At 43.1% G+C, this 18,057-nt stretch overlaps 1 protein-coding gene across 6 annotated transcripts in view; it reads right to left on the bottom strand.

Annotated features, from left to right (window-relative positions):
* The window catches only part of ACTN1 (actinin alpha 1), an 86,700-nt gene that overhangs the window by 43,826 nt on the left and 24,817 nt on the right, over positions 1–18,057 (bottom strand). For all 6 annotated transcript variants that reach the window (XM_088167110.1, XM_014869406.2, XM_014869407.2 and 3 more), the window contains exon 2: positions 1,971–2,085. In XM_088167110.1, the coding sequence (XP_088023236.1) occupies positions 1,971–2,085 (115 nt within the window). The remainder of the gene's footprint in view (positions 1–1,970; positions 2,086–18,057) is intronic.

The raw sequence follows: 18,057 nt of genomic DNA, 5'->3' as shown, positions 1-18,057 counted from the left end.
GGCTTAGAGGAGATCAGCCTGCCACAGAGTAACCCCGACCATGCCAGATTCCCGTCAGCAGATCTGCAGTCCCCCAAAATGTGAGCCAAGAGCTGACAGGAAAGGCCAGAAGCTGGAACTGGAAGGCTAACAGCCATCCAGACACTCACCGTTCTGGCAGATGATGAGTGGGAACTATGGAAAAAACATACAGGTGAGCCCTTGCCAAACATCAGGAGACTCCTGACCCTCACACACTGCTTCCCTTATGGGCTGCTACTTCCCCAGCTATAGACCTAAGGGGTTGCTAGAGGAGCTGGCAACTGGAAGGAGGCTCTGTATGAGTTCCCTTATCACAATGTACAAGGGAACTGCTATGATGGAAGTGAAATGAGGAAAAAATGTGCTACGGTTCTCTTTTTTTGCCACTGTACTTAGGACAGCTGCATTCTAGCTTCTACTATCTCCAGGGAAAGGCTGTTCAGTCTCGTGTGTGTGAAGGACCATGGTCTCTGGTGGGATGCAGTCCCCAACTGCCCCCCACCCTTTGCCCCCTGGCCATGTAGCAGCAGGCTGCAGGCACAGAGCCTGCTCTGGGACAGGGATGTGCCATGCCCACACCACTGCAGTGCTGGCTTCTTCCCAAACAGAGGTGGATGTGACAGGCCCTGCCAGTGGGCTACCAAAGGGACAACAGCAGAGGAAGAGTGGGACATGATGCAAGGAAATTAAGTAGTGTGAGATACAAGATCCCCTGCTTTAGCACCAAGCCTTATCTGCCTTCTCCTACACATCCTTCTCTCCCCTATCTTCCAGTCCAGCTATTATAAGCTAAGCCATCAAGGCCCATCTGCCCCAGTGTCCAGGCTGCAGACCTGCCTCTCTGAGGGAACATAAATACAGAAAACTCAACAGGACTCTGCTACTTCATTTCTTACAGGCACTGCAGAAACAATGTGCACATCACAAAGTTCTGATAGTGTTTTGAACTCAGATCCCTCCAAACCACCAGCATGGGCAAACCCCCTGAGATTTCATTCTATATTCATAACTTCTTGAAAAACACCGATGATAAACTGACAGAATCTTTGCATAAAATGGAAGGTAAGAAAAGAAAAGGGACATAGGAAAGGGAGTCTGAGTTCTACTATCATGGCCATTTTATTGGAAAACATATCAACTTCAGGAATTTAAGTCACTAGGTTGCTGTCACTGTTTCAAAAGCCATCAAAACAAAGTCTGTGAGCTAGTGGTGAACAACCCCAGTTTGATAAATACAGTCTTGCCCTCTTTCAATCCCTCCTACAACACTTTACTAAGGTATTTATTTCATGAGCACATCAAAAGGGATTACTGCTTATATGAAATAATCCCTGGGAGTCTGTCTAGTAGTGGGACATTTGTGACACAGAGTAAAAACAAATCTGACCTAACTTGTTCATGCCACGGCTTTTATTTCAGACTGAGTATTTTGAGGTTTTGCTTTTCTTTGGGATTTTTTTTTCCCTATGAAAGTTTGAGCATTAAGCTCAGACTGAAACTAGAATGGAAAAACTTCAGTCATGGCTGAAACTGAATGACACAGAAGATTTACTGGTTTGACTCCCATCTTCCAGTAACTTCTATCATACTCCCACTGCCATGGCGCTTTGGTATGATTTCCCAGAGCAGCATTCCCACACTTTCCAGGGCTGCTTCATCAGCTCTGCCAAGCAGTAAGAGCCACTGCCTGGATCTTCACAGGAGGCTGTGCATTCCTGACAGGCAGAGAAAAGCCAAGAAGCCAGAGCACAAATGCAATAGGCAGCCTGAACAGTCCATGAGCTTTGGAGCACATTCCAAAATGGTCACTGCTGGGGACATATACTTGCTAGGGAGAAGTTTGTTCTGAATCAGGAAGCAGCTGATCTTACATTCCAGCAAAAACTGCAGCATTATAGCCCTTGCAGTTATTATCCTGCATGGGCAGCACCACACAGAACCTCTCTCACCTGAAATGACTTCCAGAAGTAACATGAGTTTAAGACCATCCCTGAAATCTTCCTCTATGTTCTCAATCTGTGTTCCAGCCTTGCGGAGGTGAGAATTACACCATGCTGTAAATGTCTAAAACACAGGAAAGGAAAGAAAAAAAAAAATCAGTCAGTAATCTTCCCACAAACCAAACAACACTTCCCAACCAAATCAGTGCTGCTAAGTACCACGACAAACACTCATTGGTTATCAGTCTCCATCCGATGTCCTTGCGGGGCACAAGCACTTGCACCTCTAAATACCCAAAGAAGTTGTAGGATGTTTCTGCAGAAGAGTGAATCTGAGACAGTCATTTTACAACTCCAGCACATCTGATGCTGTGGAGAGGCTTCTCATTTTCTGTTTGCCTTAGAATACCCCGAAAACTATTTTAAAGCATGCTAAGTGCTCAGATTGCTAAGGACTTCCAGTAGTATTAGAAAACACATATTAATATGAAGGAGAACAGAGAACAGCATTCCAGATGATCATGTCTCTAGAGAGGTGCTTGAGAAAAAAAAAAAAAAGAAACATTCTTCAATTGCCTCTAGTCTACTCCATCCCCAGCAGCCCTTAGACACTGAAGGACAGCATGCTGAGCTCCCCAGCCACGTAAATCACATCCCAGGAGTGTCCTGCTGCCTCCACTCTCACTGACTAACTGCTAAGCAGATCTCCCTTTCCCATGATTGTCCCCACCTTTCCTTCCCCATCACATGGAGGAGTAAATACTTTCTGAGTAAGGATTAGTCTCACCCATGTCAGCAGAAGTGCAGATCCTAGAAAGGATATAGGTAACCATTACTTAGCGACATTACTGTCTAGCACAGCCCCACACTCCCACTACTTGAGAGCCTCTGGTAGAAGTATCATTGCAGCCATCTCAAAAATAAAATCACAGCCACTCTCTAATTAGTAGTACCATACACCACCACAGGAATAATAATACAAGTCTGAAGTACAGGATAGATTGAGACCTAAACTACAATACAGCCAGTACTATGCAGGCTAAACAAAACTCTTTTTTTGAAAGCACCTTCTAACCTCAACTAGTCAAGATAAAAGTATCTCTCATGAGAGAGAAATTAATTTCACCACAACAGATGACAACACATTTCTTGTGGTTGCAATCTGTAAGCCCATGCTGTGAACAATGGGCATGTGAAGCACTAGCAGGGGAGAGACCACCTCTTCCAAGATATGCAACAGAGTTATCTCAAAAGCTCACCATGTGAACTGGTCTGAAAAAGAAAAGTTTGATGGCCAAAACACAAGAAGCAAATACAAAACATCTCAGACACCTCTGTGTGGTATAGACAAACAGGTGAATCAAAAAGCTGAATCTCATCTGAACATGCAGGAGCTGTTTGACACAAAACTACTGTTTGAAGAGTATGGTAGCAACCAGGAGGACCAGTTTGTTCAAGTGCTAATGAATCTGTTTTGCAGTGTTTGAATAGCAGACCAAGTAAACCCTTTTCCTTTGTACAACCTGATAACCCTTCTATCACTCTCTAAAGAGAAGGGTAAGGTTACTCAGAAATAAATATATCCAAAAGCTCAGTGCTACCACAAGGAAAGCCTTCCCTCACTGTCTCAGATGTGGTCCTAGAGCCAATTCAACTCACTGACCCAGCAAAGAAAATTGTTTACTTTCTTAAGACTGGTCTTCTGCTCAGTAGTGCATGGAGGCAGTTCAGTGGAATCTAACAAAGCCTCTACAAAAGAAAATTGGGCACACAAGGGCCAAACAGGAGGGTGGAGTGGACCACAGCAGCCATGCCATTTTAAACTGCTGGGGAACCACAGAAGGGAGGACTCATTTAATACTGAAGCACAGCATGGCAAAATTTTAGAAATGCTTCACTACTACTTACACCATGAATGGAATTTCAAAGGAAAGATTACCCCAAATGGCAACAGGATTGTTCTTGCTTGTCTCAAAGCTGGGCTTTCACTACTAACCTGCTCTCATTTGAGTTCACCAGATCACAAATAGTGTGGCAGAATCTTTCCTTAGAAAAAGCACTGCTCAACAGCTGCTGAGCTTTCCAATGCTGTGCTCTGGCCTTGTTCTCCACTGGGACTGTGGAATGGAGCAGGATAACAGCACAGCTGTAGATACTTTTATGGCAGTGACACTTTGGACGGATGCATGTATTGTGAAAGCCTGAGATCTCTTTTTTCAAAATGGCCTGGTTTCCTTCCAGATTTAGAAGCTTGGAAAAAAGAAGAGTAAATAATTAAGCACCTTTTATTGCTTTCTATTGTTAATCCCCTGAGGAAAACAAACAAAAAAAAACAGGTGGGTTTTTTAAAAATAAGAGTGGTTTTATTTGAAAAAGGGCCTTGTATCCTAAAGTACATCCTTTTGGCACTATTTTCTTCATTCTACTGCTTGAGCTGTATTACAAGAGAGGTTAATTTATTTGGCTCCCTTTTGCAGCCATGGTACTTCACTCTTCCAGAAACGGCAAATGAGATGCTTTCAAATGCTACATCATCATCACATATTAACGGAAAGGAAGTTTTGTCAGCAAGATTGTGGATGCTCATGAACCTCCTCATATCTGGAAAGCAGACAAAGCAAAAGATCTTGAGCTAGTGTCTGACCCCAGGTGACATACAAAATTCATGCTGATTTGAGGAGGAACCCCGAGATCTAGCTCACAGGTCACAAGGCTGCAGTTTTATTTCTTGTCTGACTTCCCTGAAGTAATTTCAGTTTTGTTCTCCATCAGCCCAAAGCAGATCAGACATCTCTGTTTAAATCACTGGTAATTCCAATAGAGGTCTACAGGGCATCCCTCTGCACAGTTTGAGAGTGGAAGAGACTTCTGCAATTCCAAGAAACACACTGATGAAGTTAAATGCAAACCACAAATCTTCTAAACTCTGCTTTATTAGAAAGCCTGGCAGGATAAGTAGATCAGTGAGAGTGTTTTTATTGCTGCAAGAGTCACCTAGGGCTTGGTAGGAAACACAGTCCCAGTGCCAGCACCAACTTCTCAACTGGAACCATCTCCATCTCATCATGGCTTCAGATAGGCTGAAGTGACACAATTCTGCAAAACACTGCCATTAGCCATGAGCAGAATGGACACTTCAGCTTCTCAAGAGCATGGAGCATGAAGGGTGACTAGATAAGAGTACACACAGCTTCCATGAGACAATTCCCAGATGCACAGACATTTTCTCAAGGCATCTTCAGGTCCAACATGAACTCCAACAAGCATAACAGTATGAGCAACACAAGAGCATATATGAACAGCAACAACCAGTACCCAGTGTAGATGCATTAGGCCATTTTACAAGAAAGTCTTGCTTACGAATGCTTTTAATAATTGCAGTGGGACTCACAAACCGTATTCACCACAGATCAACCCAGAGTAATATCTATCAAAATATAATAATCAGAAAACAGCTTTATGTTGCATTTACTGTATATACTGCAGGGGGTAAAATAGTTTCTTACTTCAAAGCAGTAAATTGCAGAGATCCGACACATAGGAGATGCCTGAAGAAATGCATCATAAAAGTAAAAGGAAGCAAGAGAAGGGAGAGCTGAAATTTTTGCTGTCACTGAGTCTTGCAGGCTTGGCAGTCTTGTTTAGAGCCATTTTTACTGACTTGGCTTCATGCATCTGCACAGGATCCTTTTTGTTATTCTAGGAAACCTACTGAAACCTCCCACTCACCCCAGCCACCTTCTGGGCAACACAGCCGCTCCTCCCCACGCCTTGAGTCACAGCTACCAGTGGCAATTGGCTCAGGGTGGCTGCTGAGCCCTGCTGTGCTGCCTGTCACCAGCAAACAGGTTTTCAAAAGTGGAAAGGGCTGTCAAAAGCAGCCAGCCACCTTCCTGGTGCAAGCCTGGCCCTAGGAACAGCCAGGCAAGGAAAAAACTGCAAAAAACCACATCTGCATTTGTTGTGGTGAGGTGACTTGCACCCCAGTTCAGAGGGCAAAAATGCACTGCCAGGCAGGAAGCTGCTCAGAAAACAGCAGATGTTCTTCCTTGCTGTCTGCAACGCAGAAGGTTGGAGATTATTCTCCTGCTTACTTCTAACTCCCTGTCCCAAAGACAAGAAAACAAATAGTCTGTTAATCTTGAGGCTTATGGAAGTTTCAGAGCTGGAAAACTACTTACTGTTAAATAATAGCACAGAAACCTCACACCATAAATTTTCTGTGGCAACTGCACAAGAGGTGCAAACAGAGCTGTGTTTCTTGGCCCTTGGATCTTTCCATTTATTGTACTCGTAATTTTATTTTTGGACACAACGGATTGCCAGGACACCCCTGCAGGTCTGCCTCTTGTTCACTGTTCACTATGGAAGATGTCTGATGAAGAAGCACGTGTGTTTGCATGCACATGGATGCATTTCTCATCACTGCTCTCTGTGCTCCCTGCTCCTATCTAGCTGTGATTTGCCGGTTTTTGTTTGTGGTTTTTGTTTTTTTTTCTTTTTACATCCCAGCCTAATCAGCAAGATCTCTGATATCAAGATCAACTCTTGCTATTCGGCTGCTGGGTCCTGCACGAACAATAGCACATTGGTATTCTACCACAATATAACCTGTCAGATAATAAAAATAATAACAAATGTTATTAAAAGCAAGCAAGTATGATTAACTGTTCTGCTCTCAGCATATTTACAGTTGGAGTATCCTCTAAAAGCCTACCTGCACACCAATTATAACAGTCATGCACACCCTTTTTCTTGGCACAACATGGAAAGTCCTTGCTTCTTCATTGTATTAACCCTTTCCCAGTCATGAGCTAGATAAAACAACAGTCTGCTGATAGCTAGCCCTGCAACCAAAACTCTAATGAGATACCATCTTCAGGCTAGGCCCTTCCAGGTATCTCTCAGCCCTGTCAACTGCAAACCTACCCATATCACTTGTGCATACACACATGCCCTCTCTGGTATTCTTTGCACTTCCCCAACATTTGCTTTTGCTCCTCAAAGCCAATAACCTTTCCCCTCCACACTGTTACTTCCAATCTGAGTACCTTTCTGGTACCAAAGTGGCTCAGGCAGAATCCGTGAAACCTAAGGAAGCAGGAGAGTAAGTCAACATTCTGAAGTTTATAGAATGTTTCTGTCTCAAAAGCAGCAGCACCATGATACCACTTGGAGGAAATCTAGAGAGCTCTTTGCTGAAAGAAGGCAGTTATAAAGCACTTCAGCTGCTGAGCAATTTTAGCAGTGTAAATATAGAAGCTACCACAGCCACATAAATGACAGATATTAAAAGAAAAAATAAATGGCCAGTTTCATCTATGTGGCTGTGACAGTGACATTCCAACTTTATCTGACTTTTCCAGATGCTCTTTACTTCTCTCCTTGCTAAATTACTCTTCCACACAGCCCTGCTTTCCATGGGTGAATATAAACTTTCTGACACAGCCAAGAGACTGCATATTTGTGTAACAGCCCTGAAGAAGCTGTAACTGAGCCAGAGCAGTGCTCATTGCCTCTTTTCAGACAGGAGAAAGGTCTGGCTTAAGCCAAAAGCATTCACTGGAGCACTGCCTCTCCAGACCACCACCACCCTGCTCGAAGAGCAGCAGTGTTCACAGCCACCAATGCACTCTCATTCCTTGTGTTTATGCTGGGGGATGAATTTTAATCAAGTACTTCAACACAGCTTTGCTGTTGAGATTTGTCCACAAGGGTTTGGCTCCTGTTGAGAAGGGGATGGAGCTACCAGCACACAAATCTCAGTCTAGTAGCACCGTTTGATGCTGTCTACACATGTGCTCTGCAAAGGGAGGTCTTGAGTGGGCTGAAAGCTATGGGTGCTAGCCCAGGCTTTCTTCTAGTGTTGTAGGGGAAATGACAGCAGGACTCCCTCTCCAGTCACCAGAAAAGACAGCAGGATGTTCAAACAATACTTCATACATGGCTGAAAAACAAAATCAATTTACCCAGCTGCAAGTGCTGCACTTCTGCTAGTCATGTAGTTAGCAGTGCACCTGGGCTTCTGACTGCACAGCCAGGCTGCATTCCCTGCCTGGCCTGAACACAAACCCTCTGTGGCTCCTGCTTACTGCACTGCCATGCGTTCCTTACAGGACTGCTGGGAAAAATCAGCTAATTCTTGCAACAACTTTTGCAGCCGAGTCCATGCTGCAAGGAATTTTATTTAAATAAAATTATCTGAAACAAGGACTGATGAAATCATCTAATAACAACTAATAGTTTATTACAGCAGGTAGAAAACTGCTGCACACACAGATTTTTTTAAGCAATAGGATTACTAATAAAGCAGTCCAACTACCCCATAATGGGATCCTTTCCACCCTGGTAGTTTGGAAGCTGAACATATTGTAACAATTAAGGAGGATGCAAGCCCACAGCCACCACAAATATCTTTCTCTTGTTACTTGAGCAGACAGACTAGGCCACCATTAACTTACTAACTGGAAGGATTTGGGGAGGCCATGAAAAATAAAGCTCAACAATCCAGTTCTAGTTTCCCCTCATTCAGCAGGAACTAATTTACCAGCATTACCTCTCAGGGTCTCATGTGATTTTCCCTTTCCTAATGCTACTGCTCTGAATCCTCCTTTCACATCTTAAAGCACTTGGAAGAAATGCTGGGGTCTCGTGGGTGGCTGCTTAACACCCTCCCCACACTCAACACAGACTCAATTGACAGGCTTGGTTGCAGCTTCTTTTTCTGCACAAGTCTGTGATATAAGCTGACAAGGAGGTGCTCATTTAATTGGGCAGTAATTACAAAGTAATGCTAGATCCTGTCAACACCCTGGCACAAGAAAGGCTACGGCTGGACATAACAGATCATACCAACAAGAAGAAATTTGGGCATTAAAAAGGCTGCTTGTGAGATACAACTGGCCCATGGAATATTTTCTCTGCCCATATGCTGCAGGTGACAAAAGCTTTATACATATTATTGGCTTTTAACAGAGATGGAGGAAGTGCTGATCTACTACAGTCCTGCTTCTGTATACTACATCTCTTGGAATACTCCTTGGTGTGCTTGGTTGTCTGCTAGAATGACCAAAAATACTCAAAAATGGTTGTCTTCTCCCCTCAGGGGAGCTCTGTGTATTGCAGATCCTCTACACAAACCTCATCTCAAGTACACAGAGCCACCTGAAGTGCCTTTTATTTGAACTTGAATTAAGAGAAAAGTCACCATTTGCCATACTCCCCAATCTCATCTTTTAACCTGAAATACCATCACTGCACGTTGCTTTGCATTTGAAGCCACATTACAATTTTGAGAAGAAGAAAGGTATTTGATAAACCCTTTTGGTATTTATGTTTCAAGCCCAGTCTCCAGGACACCGGGGTAGTTCAAAGAGCTTGGTTTGTGTTGACAAGTTATATTATCAGCAGCTGACCTCTAAAGAATTATAGGTATGATGCTCAAAGAGATGAAGGCTGCACAATGAAGAGCTTTGCCTTCCAAGAGAGCTGGCCTTTTAGAAAGGCTGAAGGAATTAAATGGATATTCAGAAGGAATCATTACAGACACTCGAAGCACAATTTCCCCACCTCCACAAAAGGAGTTCAGTACTACTAGCATCAGTGCTAATGTCCTGTTCTGGCTTAATTGCAGCTGCTGAGTTCCAAGCTGAAAGACAAAATATAGCCCACACTACTTTCTCAAGTGTTATGCTCTGAAAACGGGAGGTATCATTACACTGTACTGTGCAGTACCAGCATCCACTCAAAGAACCTTCTGGGGGCTGCATAAGGACTTACTGAAGGTGAAAAGGCAAATTTTAAGTCTACTTGCACTTACCAACCCCAGGGCACAGCCCCTGCAATTTGGAAACACAGAACTCAGTCACTACTTTTTAATCACTTTCCAAAACCCATCATCTCTGCAGCTCAGGATGAGAACAACAATACAGCAGTAAGAGCTCCATCCTTAAGTGCAACAGCATAAGCCAGCTTGGATCCCACTGGTAGTGTGAAGTTCTCCACCTAAGTATCTCTTTGTCCAGAGGAGCTTGGAACTGCTGCATAGAGAAAAACTTTTCTGACAGTCAGTTCATCTTTTTGGACACTGGCAATCAATCAGGAGCACATCACTTGCAAGAAGCACCAAGTAAATTCAGTGCAGGCGTTTTCATTTTTGCTAAGTGGAATACAGTTATCAGTGTCTTGCACAGTCTTTAATTCTCATATCCTGGAAGACAGGACAAGAAAAGAAAAATCCAAAGTCTGGTCCACATTGGTTTCCCACTGGCGTGATATTAACTGCTTTGGAGCCAGAACACGCCCTTTTATTACCTAACAACAGGCTAAAGAGGCAAGGGCAGAAATCTCAATCCAGCACACTTCCTGTCCAACACAGGGTAAATATTCGTTCTCCTCTACATTTGTGCCTCTGGAGCCTTTAACTCCACTTCTGCTACAGAACCACACCATTCCACGACGAAATCTGCTTCTGGTATTTGAAAGCTACTGACCATTAAACCAATGAGTTGGCTGGTATTTCAGATCAGCAAAGTATAAGGTCTCTTCATCCCTGATAAAACCAGAGAGCACTAATAGCTAGGAAAACACAATATTCCTTTATACCAGAGAACACTAATAGCTAGGAAAATACAATAAGCATTCAAACATGCAAAAAACATGGAAAAAACCCCGAAAACTATACAAGGGTATAAACTGGCCAGAAGTAAGGTCTTTTAGAGTTTATGATAAAGTTCAGACTAGCAAGACTCTTCATTATACTCCTCTATCCTATGAAATCAGCTCATAAATGTCAACTTGCTTCCAGCTCTCTCGTAACAAAAACTAAACAGAGCTTGTCTCAGTATTTTATATGCTGAATTTCCCACATGCGTTATAGCATTTTAAGATATACTGGAAGAAATCACTTTACCGTACTAGGATGCAACTAATTCTAGATTGAAAAGTGGCAACAAACTACTGAAAGCCTGACTGTTCGATTCATGGAAGCTGAGCTCCAACTGCTCAGCACAGGACAGGGCCAAGACACCAGGATGAAAACCTGCACAAGCAGCCTTATATTCCTGATGGCAGACCTGCACTCTATATCTCACCATCCAGGTTTATTCAGACTCACTACTGATTTCATTGTGAAGGTAAGGTGTCACCCACCTGTTCCCAGGAACAGGCTGGGGGGAAGACAGAGAACACCTGGTACTGTACCACAAAGCAGGACATGCAGCTCTGGCCTATCTGAGAGCATGGGCCAAAGGTACAAGACTTCCCTTGAGGCAGGTCGGGGAGCACGTTCCCACTGGTGGATTCACAGGCAGACACAAACACAACTGCTCCAATGAAGATTTGCCTTGCTTCTGCCATGAAGGTGCATGTGTGGGGCCTGTCAGTTTATACCAAAAGTACAGAGACAGCAGTGCAGGAGCTGATCTGGCTGAAAGCCCTTCTGCAGGGTAGGTTCAGAGACAGCTGGGGCTGCCCAGAGCTTCCTGGGAGGATTCACAGGTGGTGTTTTTTCTGTGGCTCTTCTTTGGCTGTTTACTTTGCTGATGATGGGAAAGGGAGAAAGAGGAAGTTACAGCTTCATTTATCCACGTTTTTTAAATGTTTAAATATCCAGAGCTATGTAAACAGGTTGACTATTTGAAACAACTGGATGTATTGCCCACTGCTCTGGATGGATGCTACAAAACTAGCACAAAGCATTAGCAGAAGTTCAGGGACTCTGCAGCTCTGGAACATAAAAAAACTTGAAATAATCTGGTTTTCTAAGGGATGATAGCAAATGTTTTGGATAAAAGAATGACAGCTGCATTTCAAGCAAGAAAGGGTCTCCAAAACAGCATTTGGCATGCAGCCTTAGAGCTCCCTGTCAAAGAGCAAGGAGTCAGAAACGATAGGCTACATGACATAGATGTACTTGGTGTATTTGGGCTTCATTCTCATCACCAGTAACACCAACTCTTGGATAAAACACACAGAAAAAAATAAGATTTTTGGATATATTTATCCCCATGGCCGTCATCACTGTCCCTGACACAACGTGCTGTCAACATTCAAAGCTCTCACAGTCATTTGCAACTGTGAAATGCGTAATTCCCTGCTCCACAGGGGTCATTCCCAGCTCTAGAAGAGTCACCCTTTGAACAAGGTCTGCAATTTGTTAAGGTCATTCACCTGAAATGGGGTTTTCCAAAATTAAGAAAATTGTTCCTGGGACAAGATGACTCTGATTCACATGTGCTACCAAAGAAGTAAGAGCCCTGAAGATGCAGTAAGGGACCTCACTGTGCTGTGCTACCACACCGAGGGTGATAAGCTGCTCTGTTCTCCAAAGCACCTCAATGTGAGACTCCAGATGAGGGTGGAAGTAAGTAGGCACTGTTAGTCAGGGTACTTGGCAGTGGTCTCAGCACACCCACAGCCCACCTCTTGTCATTTTCTACATAAAGATCATAGTAAACTAGAGAGAACTGATCCACAAAGACTGATCCTATCTGAAAAAGGAACAAGACAGTTCACAACCCCTACAAGCTACACAAATGTGTCTGAACTGCAGCCTCCTAAGCAAGACCACAGGCCTGAATCCCCCCACTCTCTAATGTTTGGAGCCATCACCTTGTTCTCAATAGCTACATCCTACTGCCACAATGCATTCTGCTCTAGTTTGGTCCATGCTTTTGGTGCTGCCAGCCCAATGTTAAGGAAACAGCATAGCTGTGCCAGTCCATAGCAGATCACACCTAAGCCCGTGAGGCAGCACAAACAAGAGCAAGAAAGCAATCGGAAATGCAATGAGCAGACAGTTGGCATCAGGGGCTGATACAGTGTGGGATGACATGTCACAGCAGAGATAAGAATGGGAGAGGTTGAAATAGGGCCTTAAAACAAAGCTAGGTACCTCATATTTAATAAAATGAAGAAAGGGATGCTGCTGAAGAGACATGAACCGAAGGGCACGTTTAAAAGTGATGGATGACAAAAATTACTGCTGCAGCTGTTTGGGTGAGTGTGATTGGATTGCTTCATGGAGGTCAAAAAAAAAAATTGCCATTACTCAAACATAAGATAATTGAGTCTGTGTGAGAGCTGCATGGAGATTCATCAGCCATTCTAGAATAAATAAAATGTCAGGTCAGAGCAGGGAATGTCACATCTATTGTTGGATAAAAGGATTTAACTGATCTGGGGAAAGGCAAGATATTGAATGTTTACATAAAGGCACTGTAAAAAATTCTCACTGCTAACTCATGTAAGCTGTAAATGTTTTCTAAAATGCAAAATACAGAACTGAGCCTTGGGAACCCTGAAAACGTTCCTGAGCACCCCTTCTTCCTCCCACCTCCACCCCTGCAACACAGAACAACCAAGACTGAGAAGGTACAAGTGCTCCTCCATCTACCCCCAAGCAGATGTGCTCCCTTCATTCACACAAACAGCGCAGCAGGAGTTGTCACCTTTTGCTGCTGTTCCCTCTCTAAAGCCAGCACAGGCAATTGGGTTGGGACTGAGATCTACACCTTCTCACACATGAAGAGAAGGTAAGCCTTCAGTGTGGCACAAGCGTTTCAGTGTGTCCACTGTGTCTCATTGACCCTGCAGGCCTTCAACAGTGCACAGACAAGCAGTGTTAGGATGATCAGATCCTCAGTCAATTACTGGGAGTTGACCACAGGAATTTCACCTCCCAGGCTTTAACTCTTAGGTGGCCTCATGTATCTGCACAGTTGTAGGTTCAACAGTTTTTTCACTTAGAGTTTAAATAACTTATAGTTTAAATGAAACCACTAATAACATCAAGAAATTATATAGATCAGTGTCTGTGTGTCCTGTGGTTGTGGGGACAAGTATTTATTAAGGTAATGGCCATATTTAAAATTGAATTGCGTCATCACTTACTTGTAATTGGATACAAAAGTACGAAAGCTACTATGGGTGGTGAGATTATGAAGACAGTCTTTTCTGGAATCTTAACACATATTCTGTGCTTAGGCATAAATATGTCATCTCAGAGTAGAATACAACAGGATTTAAACTTTCTACCATAGCACTGAATAGCAAGTTATTTCTCACTGAACATCACAGCCCGAGGAGGGGTCTAATTAGTGGGCATCCTCATGGGCCTCAAAGCTCTGCATGCCACTGCAAGCTTCTAGCACTGACCTACCACCATATGCACAGCTCCTGTCTTCAAGCAGTCCTGACTGGTACTGAGGTGTGATCTGTGCCAAGCCTGTGGGTTCACCCGGACAGCACAGTGACAAACAGTGCAGAGCATCTGAGCCAAGGTACCCGAAACACTGGTGGTAGTACAGCACATCTTACCAATGGCCATATAACATAGGAGCTGGTACAGACATCTAGGGCACAGTGCCCTGCAGAGATTAGAACCCAGCAAACATTGGGAACTGAGGCTCAGTAGTACAGTGGAGCAAAGAAGGGGAGTTCACATCTTCCCAGCATGTTGTGTTCAGACCAGGATGCAGATCTTAAGACAAAGTAAGAAAGAAAGGACAGCTGAAGATTAAAAATTATGATAGGGCGTAATTACAGCAGGAGTTTTGTTCCAGACTGCTGTGGTTCAATGTTTCAGACATCCCAAGAGACCAGCAATTGCATTAAGAGAGATGGAGGCCATGCTGGCTCACCCAACATAACGTGTGGCTGGGGACAGCCCAGCACTGTCCCGTGCGTCCTTCAATTTCCTGTCTTTGCTCCAAACTCATGCTCCTTGGCCCTGCCCACAGCCATCAAAAATTCAGAAATGGGAATCTAAGGACAATATACTTAACTTTAAGGGGATACAATCTTTAAAGACTTTCTTGATCTCATGAGCAAAGTATCGTATTTTAATCTATTTTTATCTAAATTATATTTTATCTAAATTATATTGTCTTAAGATAGTTTTTTTGCTTTGATAAACTACATGAACAATCTAAATGAAGTCAGATGTGGGACTGATACCAAGGATTGAAAGCAAAAGAGAAACATTCCAGTTTGTTGGGTATTTTTGTTTTCTTCTTTCTTTGATCTTTTATATAACCTAAACCACTAGCAAAGGCAGTTCCAGTTCTTAGTAGCACAGTAGCTCCGAGCTAATATCTATTAGGATTGTTTGCTATTTTAAAAGGTTGTGCTATGGGTTTATAGTCTAATTTTCCAAAACTTTTTCAAAAAGGAAAAAAGGAAGTGAGGCTTAAAGGGACATGCACCAAGGATCTGCAATACTGTGGGAGGATGTCGAGCTTGTTGGAATAGCTGCCCTAGGTAAAGCCTGGGAAAGGCAGCAAACTTTCTGGACTTAACCCAAAGGCTACCAAGGAGAATGTTTCCACTGACTGCTGGGAGTTGGGTTCAGGCCCTGCACCGTGGGGGAGAGTGGCAGAATGACAGAAAAAGTCTGATGACTCTAACCACGTCCAAAGGAGTCGTAAGGAACTGCTGCATTATTTGAAAGCAGTCATGCAGAACACCTTACCAGATACTATTGGGAAAAATTGATCTCTTTTTAAACCTAGCAGCAAGATTTTCACTATCCTGATGACAGGAAAGCCTAAGGGAACATAGCAGGAAACACACTGCAGAAGTAACTGCAAGGAAAACACTGCTAACCAGCCAGTTCAGCCCATCAGGAAATGTTTACTCTTTTTTATTTTTCCATGTCAAAATGCTGCAGGCTTCAAAATATGCTGAGAGACAGAGAACAAAGGGACATAGGGGACACAAGTCCCAGCATCGATGTCCTGGGCAAACAGACATTGCCATTGACTGGTGAGGACTTGGGGACCAGCCCAAGACTGCCTTCTGTTAAAGTCATGCTCTGCTCCACAGTCACCCTCTGAAAATTTGCGACTAGGCCAAATGTAACCTATATTACTAACACCACTCTACTGTGTCTGGCTTGAGAAACTGGCACACAGGCCAGTCAGGAAAGCACATGAAATATTTGAATGCAGGACCTGAATCTGTAGCAACTCCAATGGCTGAGAATAGACTGTGATTTAAGCACTACCACAGACACGTTCAAATTCTTGCATTTTCTCATTTCTAGGAGATGAGGTTAAAGAGCTCACCACAAGAGAGGACATATGATGTAAACTGGATGGCAAGTGCCAGAACTATGCTGGAGTTCTTTCTTACTGTGCTCCACACATATCCAAAGCCTTTCCATTAATAGGAAAGGCCATTGGTATAAAAGGTGCATTCTTCATTGGACCAGAGGAGGCACCCTTCTGGGTATGAAAATGTTAGCTCAGTTAAGGAACAGGAGAAAAGTTACCAATGTTTTCCCTCACTAAGAGGAGCCTTCAGATGGGCAGAGGACTGAAAGAGAGCAGAAAAATAGAAGTATATTCATTTTCCTTGATGAGAATATGTTGAGTTTATGGTGTGTTAGCAATTTCTAATAAAAAGCACTAGATAGGTTTTTTTTTTCCTAAAACCAGCTTTAGGTGGAAAAAAAGAGGATTGGAATAATTCTTATTTGCCATGTCCCAAATTACTGTGCATTAATACAAATGTCTTAGAAAACAGCAAAAAGAGTAAAATCCCAGCAGAACCAAAGTTAAAAGTAAATTTTTACAGGCAACTTGACATTATTTGTTAGTATTTTCCCTTCCTTACTGTAGCTCCATTTTAACCCTAACCACACTCCCATATACTTTCTTCTCAGATTATGAGTATGTTCCCCATTGATGGCTGCAAATTCCCCATTTTTAGAAAAGCGAGTTTCAGGATAGCCCAAATTGTCTGGGCTTTCTTCTGCTCTACAGAAAAGGGTCTGTTTACAGCAAGGGTGCATATAATAAAAGTATTTTGCTACCAGTTGCAGAATTTTGCTCTAGCAGTGGAATTGTGATGTCTTTTGGGAACTGTTGTTCAGATGTTTCATGCTCCCACTTTCTTGTGCTCTGCAGGAACTTGTTTAAAGGCACTATCCACAATAAGCTACCCAGCAGGATGGTACTTTACGAGGCCATGGGAAATGCAATTCTCCTTGGAAAACATCTCACAGATAGAATTAAGGAATTGCTGATCGACTCCCTACGTACCAGCATTCCTCAGAATGAAGAAGCTGCCAGCTTCTCCATCAACCATGCAATACCTCAGTGTAGTGATAGCAGGCTGTCTCTAGGACATGAACATGGCAGCTGACAAGATGGTGGTTTGCTGAAAGAGGAGGGCAGAGAGGCAACAGTAGGGTTTAAATTTCGATTCACTTGTAGGGAGATGGATGACAAATAGTGACGTGACCAATTTGAATAAGGTCAGGCAAAGATTAAATATTATTTGCCTCTGCTACTGTTTAACAAGAAGAGGTGATGAAAATTGCAACATGATAACTGCCACTCACTTTTTTTCTGGAAGAGGAGGAGGAAAAAGGGGAGATGGGCTCTAGTTTTCTGTTTTCTTGCATGAGAAAAATTGCAAAAATAGCTGAGTGAAGAGGGTTGTGTTACAAGTGTTAATCTCAGTGGTGGCAACAGGCTTTAGTCCAGCAGCTGGAAAGAATGACCATATGAAAAATCTTTACTACACATGAACATAAATATAGAACTTTCCATTTCTCTTCCTTCTGCCTGGAAGCATATGGCATTTATTCCAAAAAGTTTCAAATAGCAGACACTGAAATGATCACTAACTCTGTGGGCAAGGAATTATTTTTCCACCTAAAAAAATTATTTTAGCCTTGAACATAATTAAATCCTGCAATACCAGATATATTATCAGGTGATAGTAAGTCAAATTAATTTTTAACCTCCCTGTCTGTTAAGAGAGCACAGGAGCTCACTGTGAGTCCAGCTGCACATTTACAGCATTCATGACCATAGGTGCAATCAGTCCTTAGGGAGACACCCTGCAGGATGTCCAAGTTCCTGGTGGAGCTGAGCATTTGCACAGGTTGCATCCACACGCCTCTGTAAAGCATTTCCTATGCAAAGCTGTGCTACATTCTGATGAGCAGCTCACCCCACTACTGCTACTAGCTGAGGTTTCCTTTTGGTGCTGAGCTCTGCTGAAACTACTCAGAGACCACAAACCACACTTTAATAAACAAAACACATACACACAAAATAGAAATTCCACCACAACTAAAACCTAG

The sequence above is a fragment of the Sturnus vulgaris genome, chromosome 6 (assembly GCF_052056855.1).
Source record: "Sturnus vulgaris isolate bStuVul1 chromosome 6, bStuVul1.hap1, whole genome shotgun sequence".
NCBI classification, from domain to species: domain Eukaryota; kingdom Metazoa; phylum Chordata; class Aves; order Passeriformes; family Sturnidae; genus Sturnus; species Sturnus vulgaris.
This window is presented reverse-complemented; position numbering and strand designations above follow the sequence as displayed.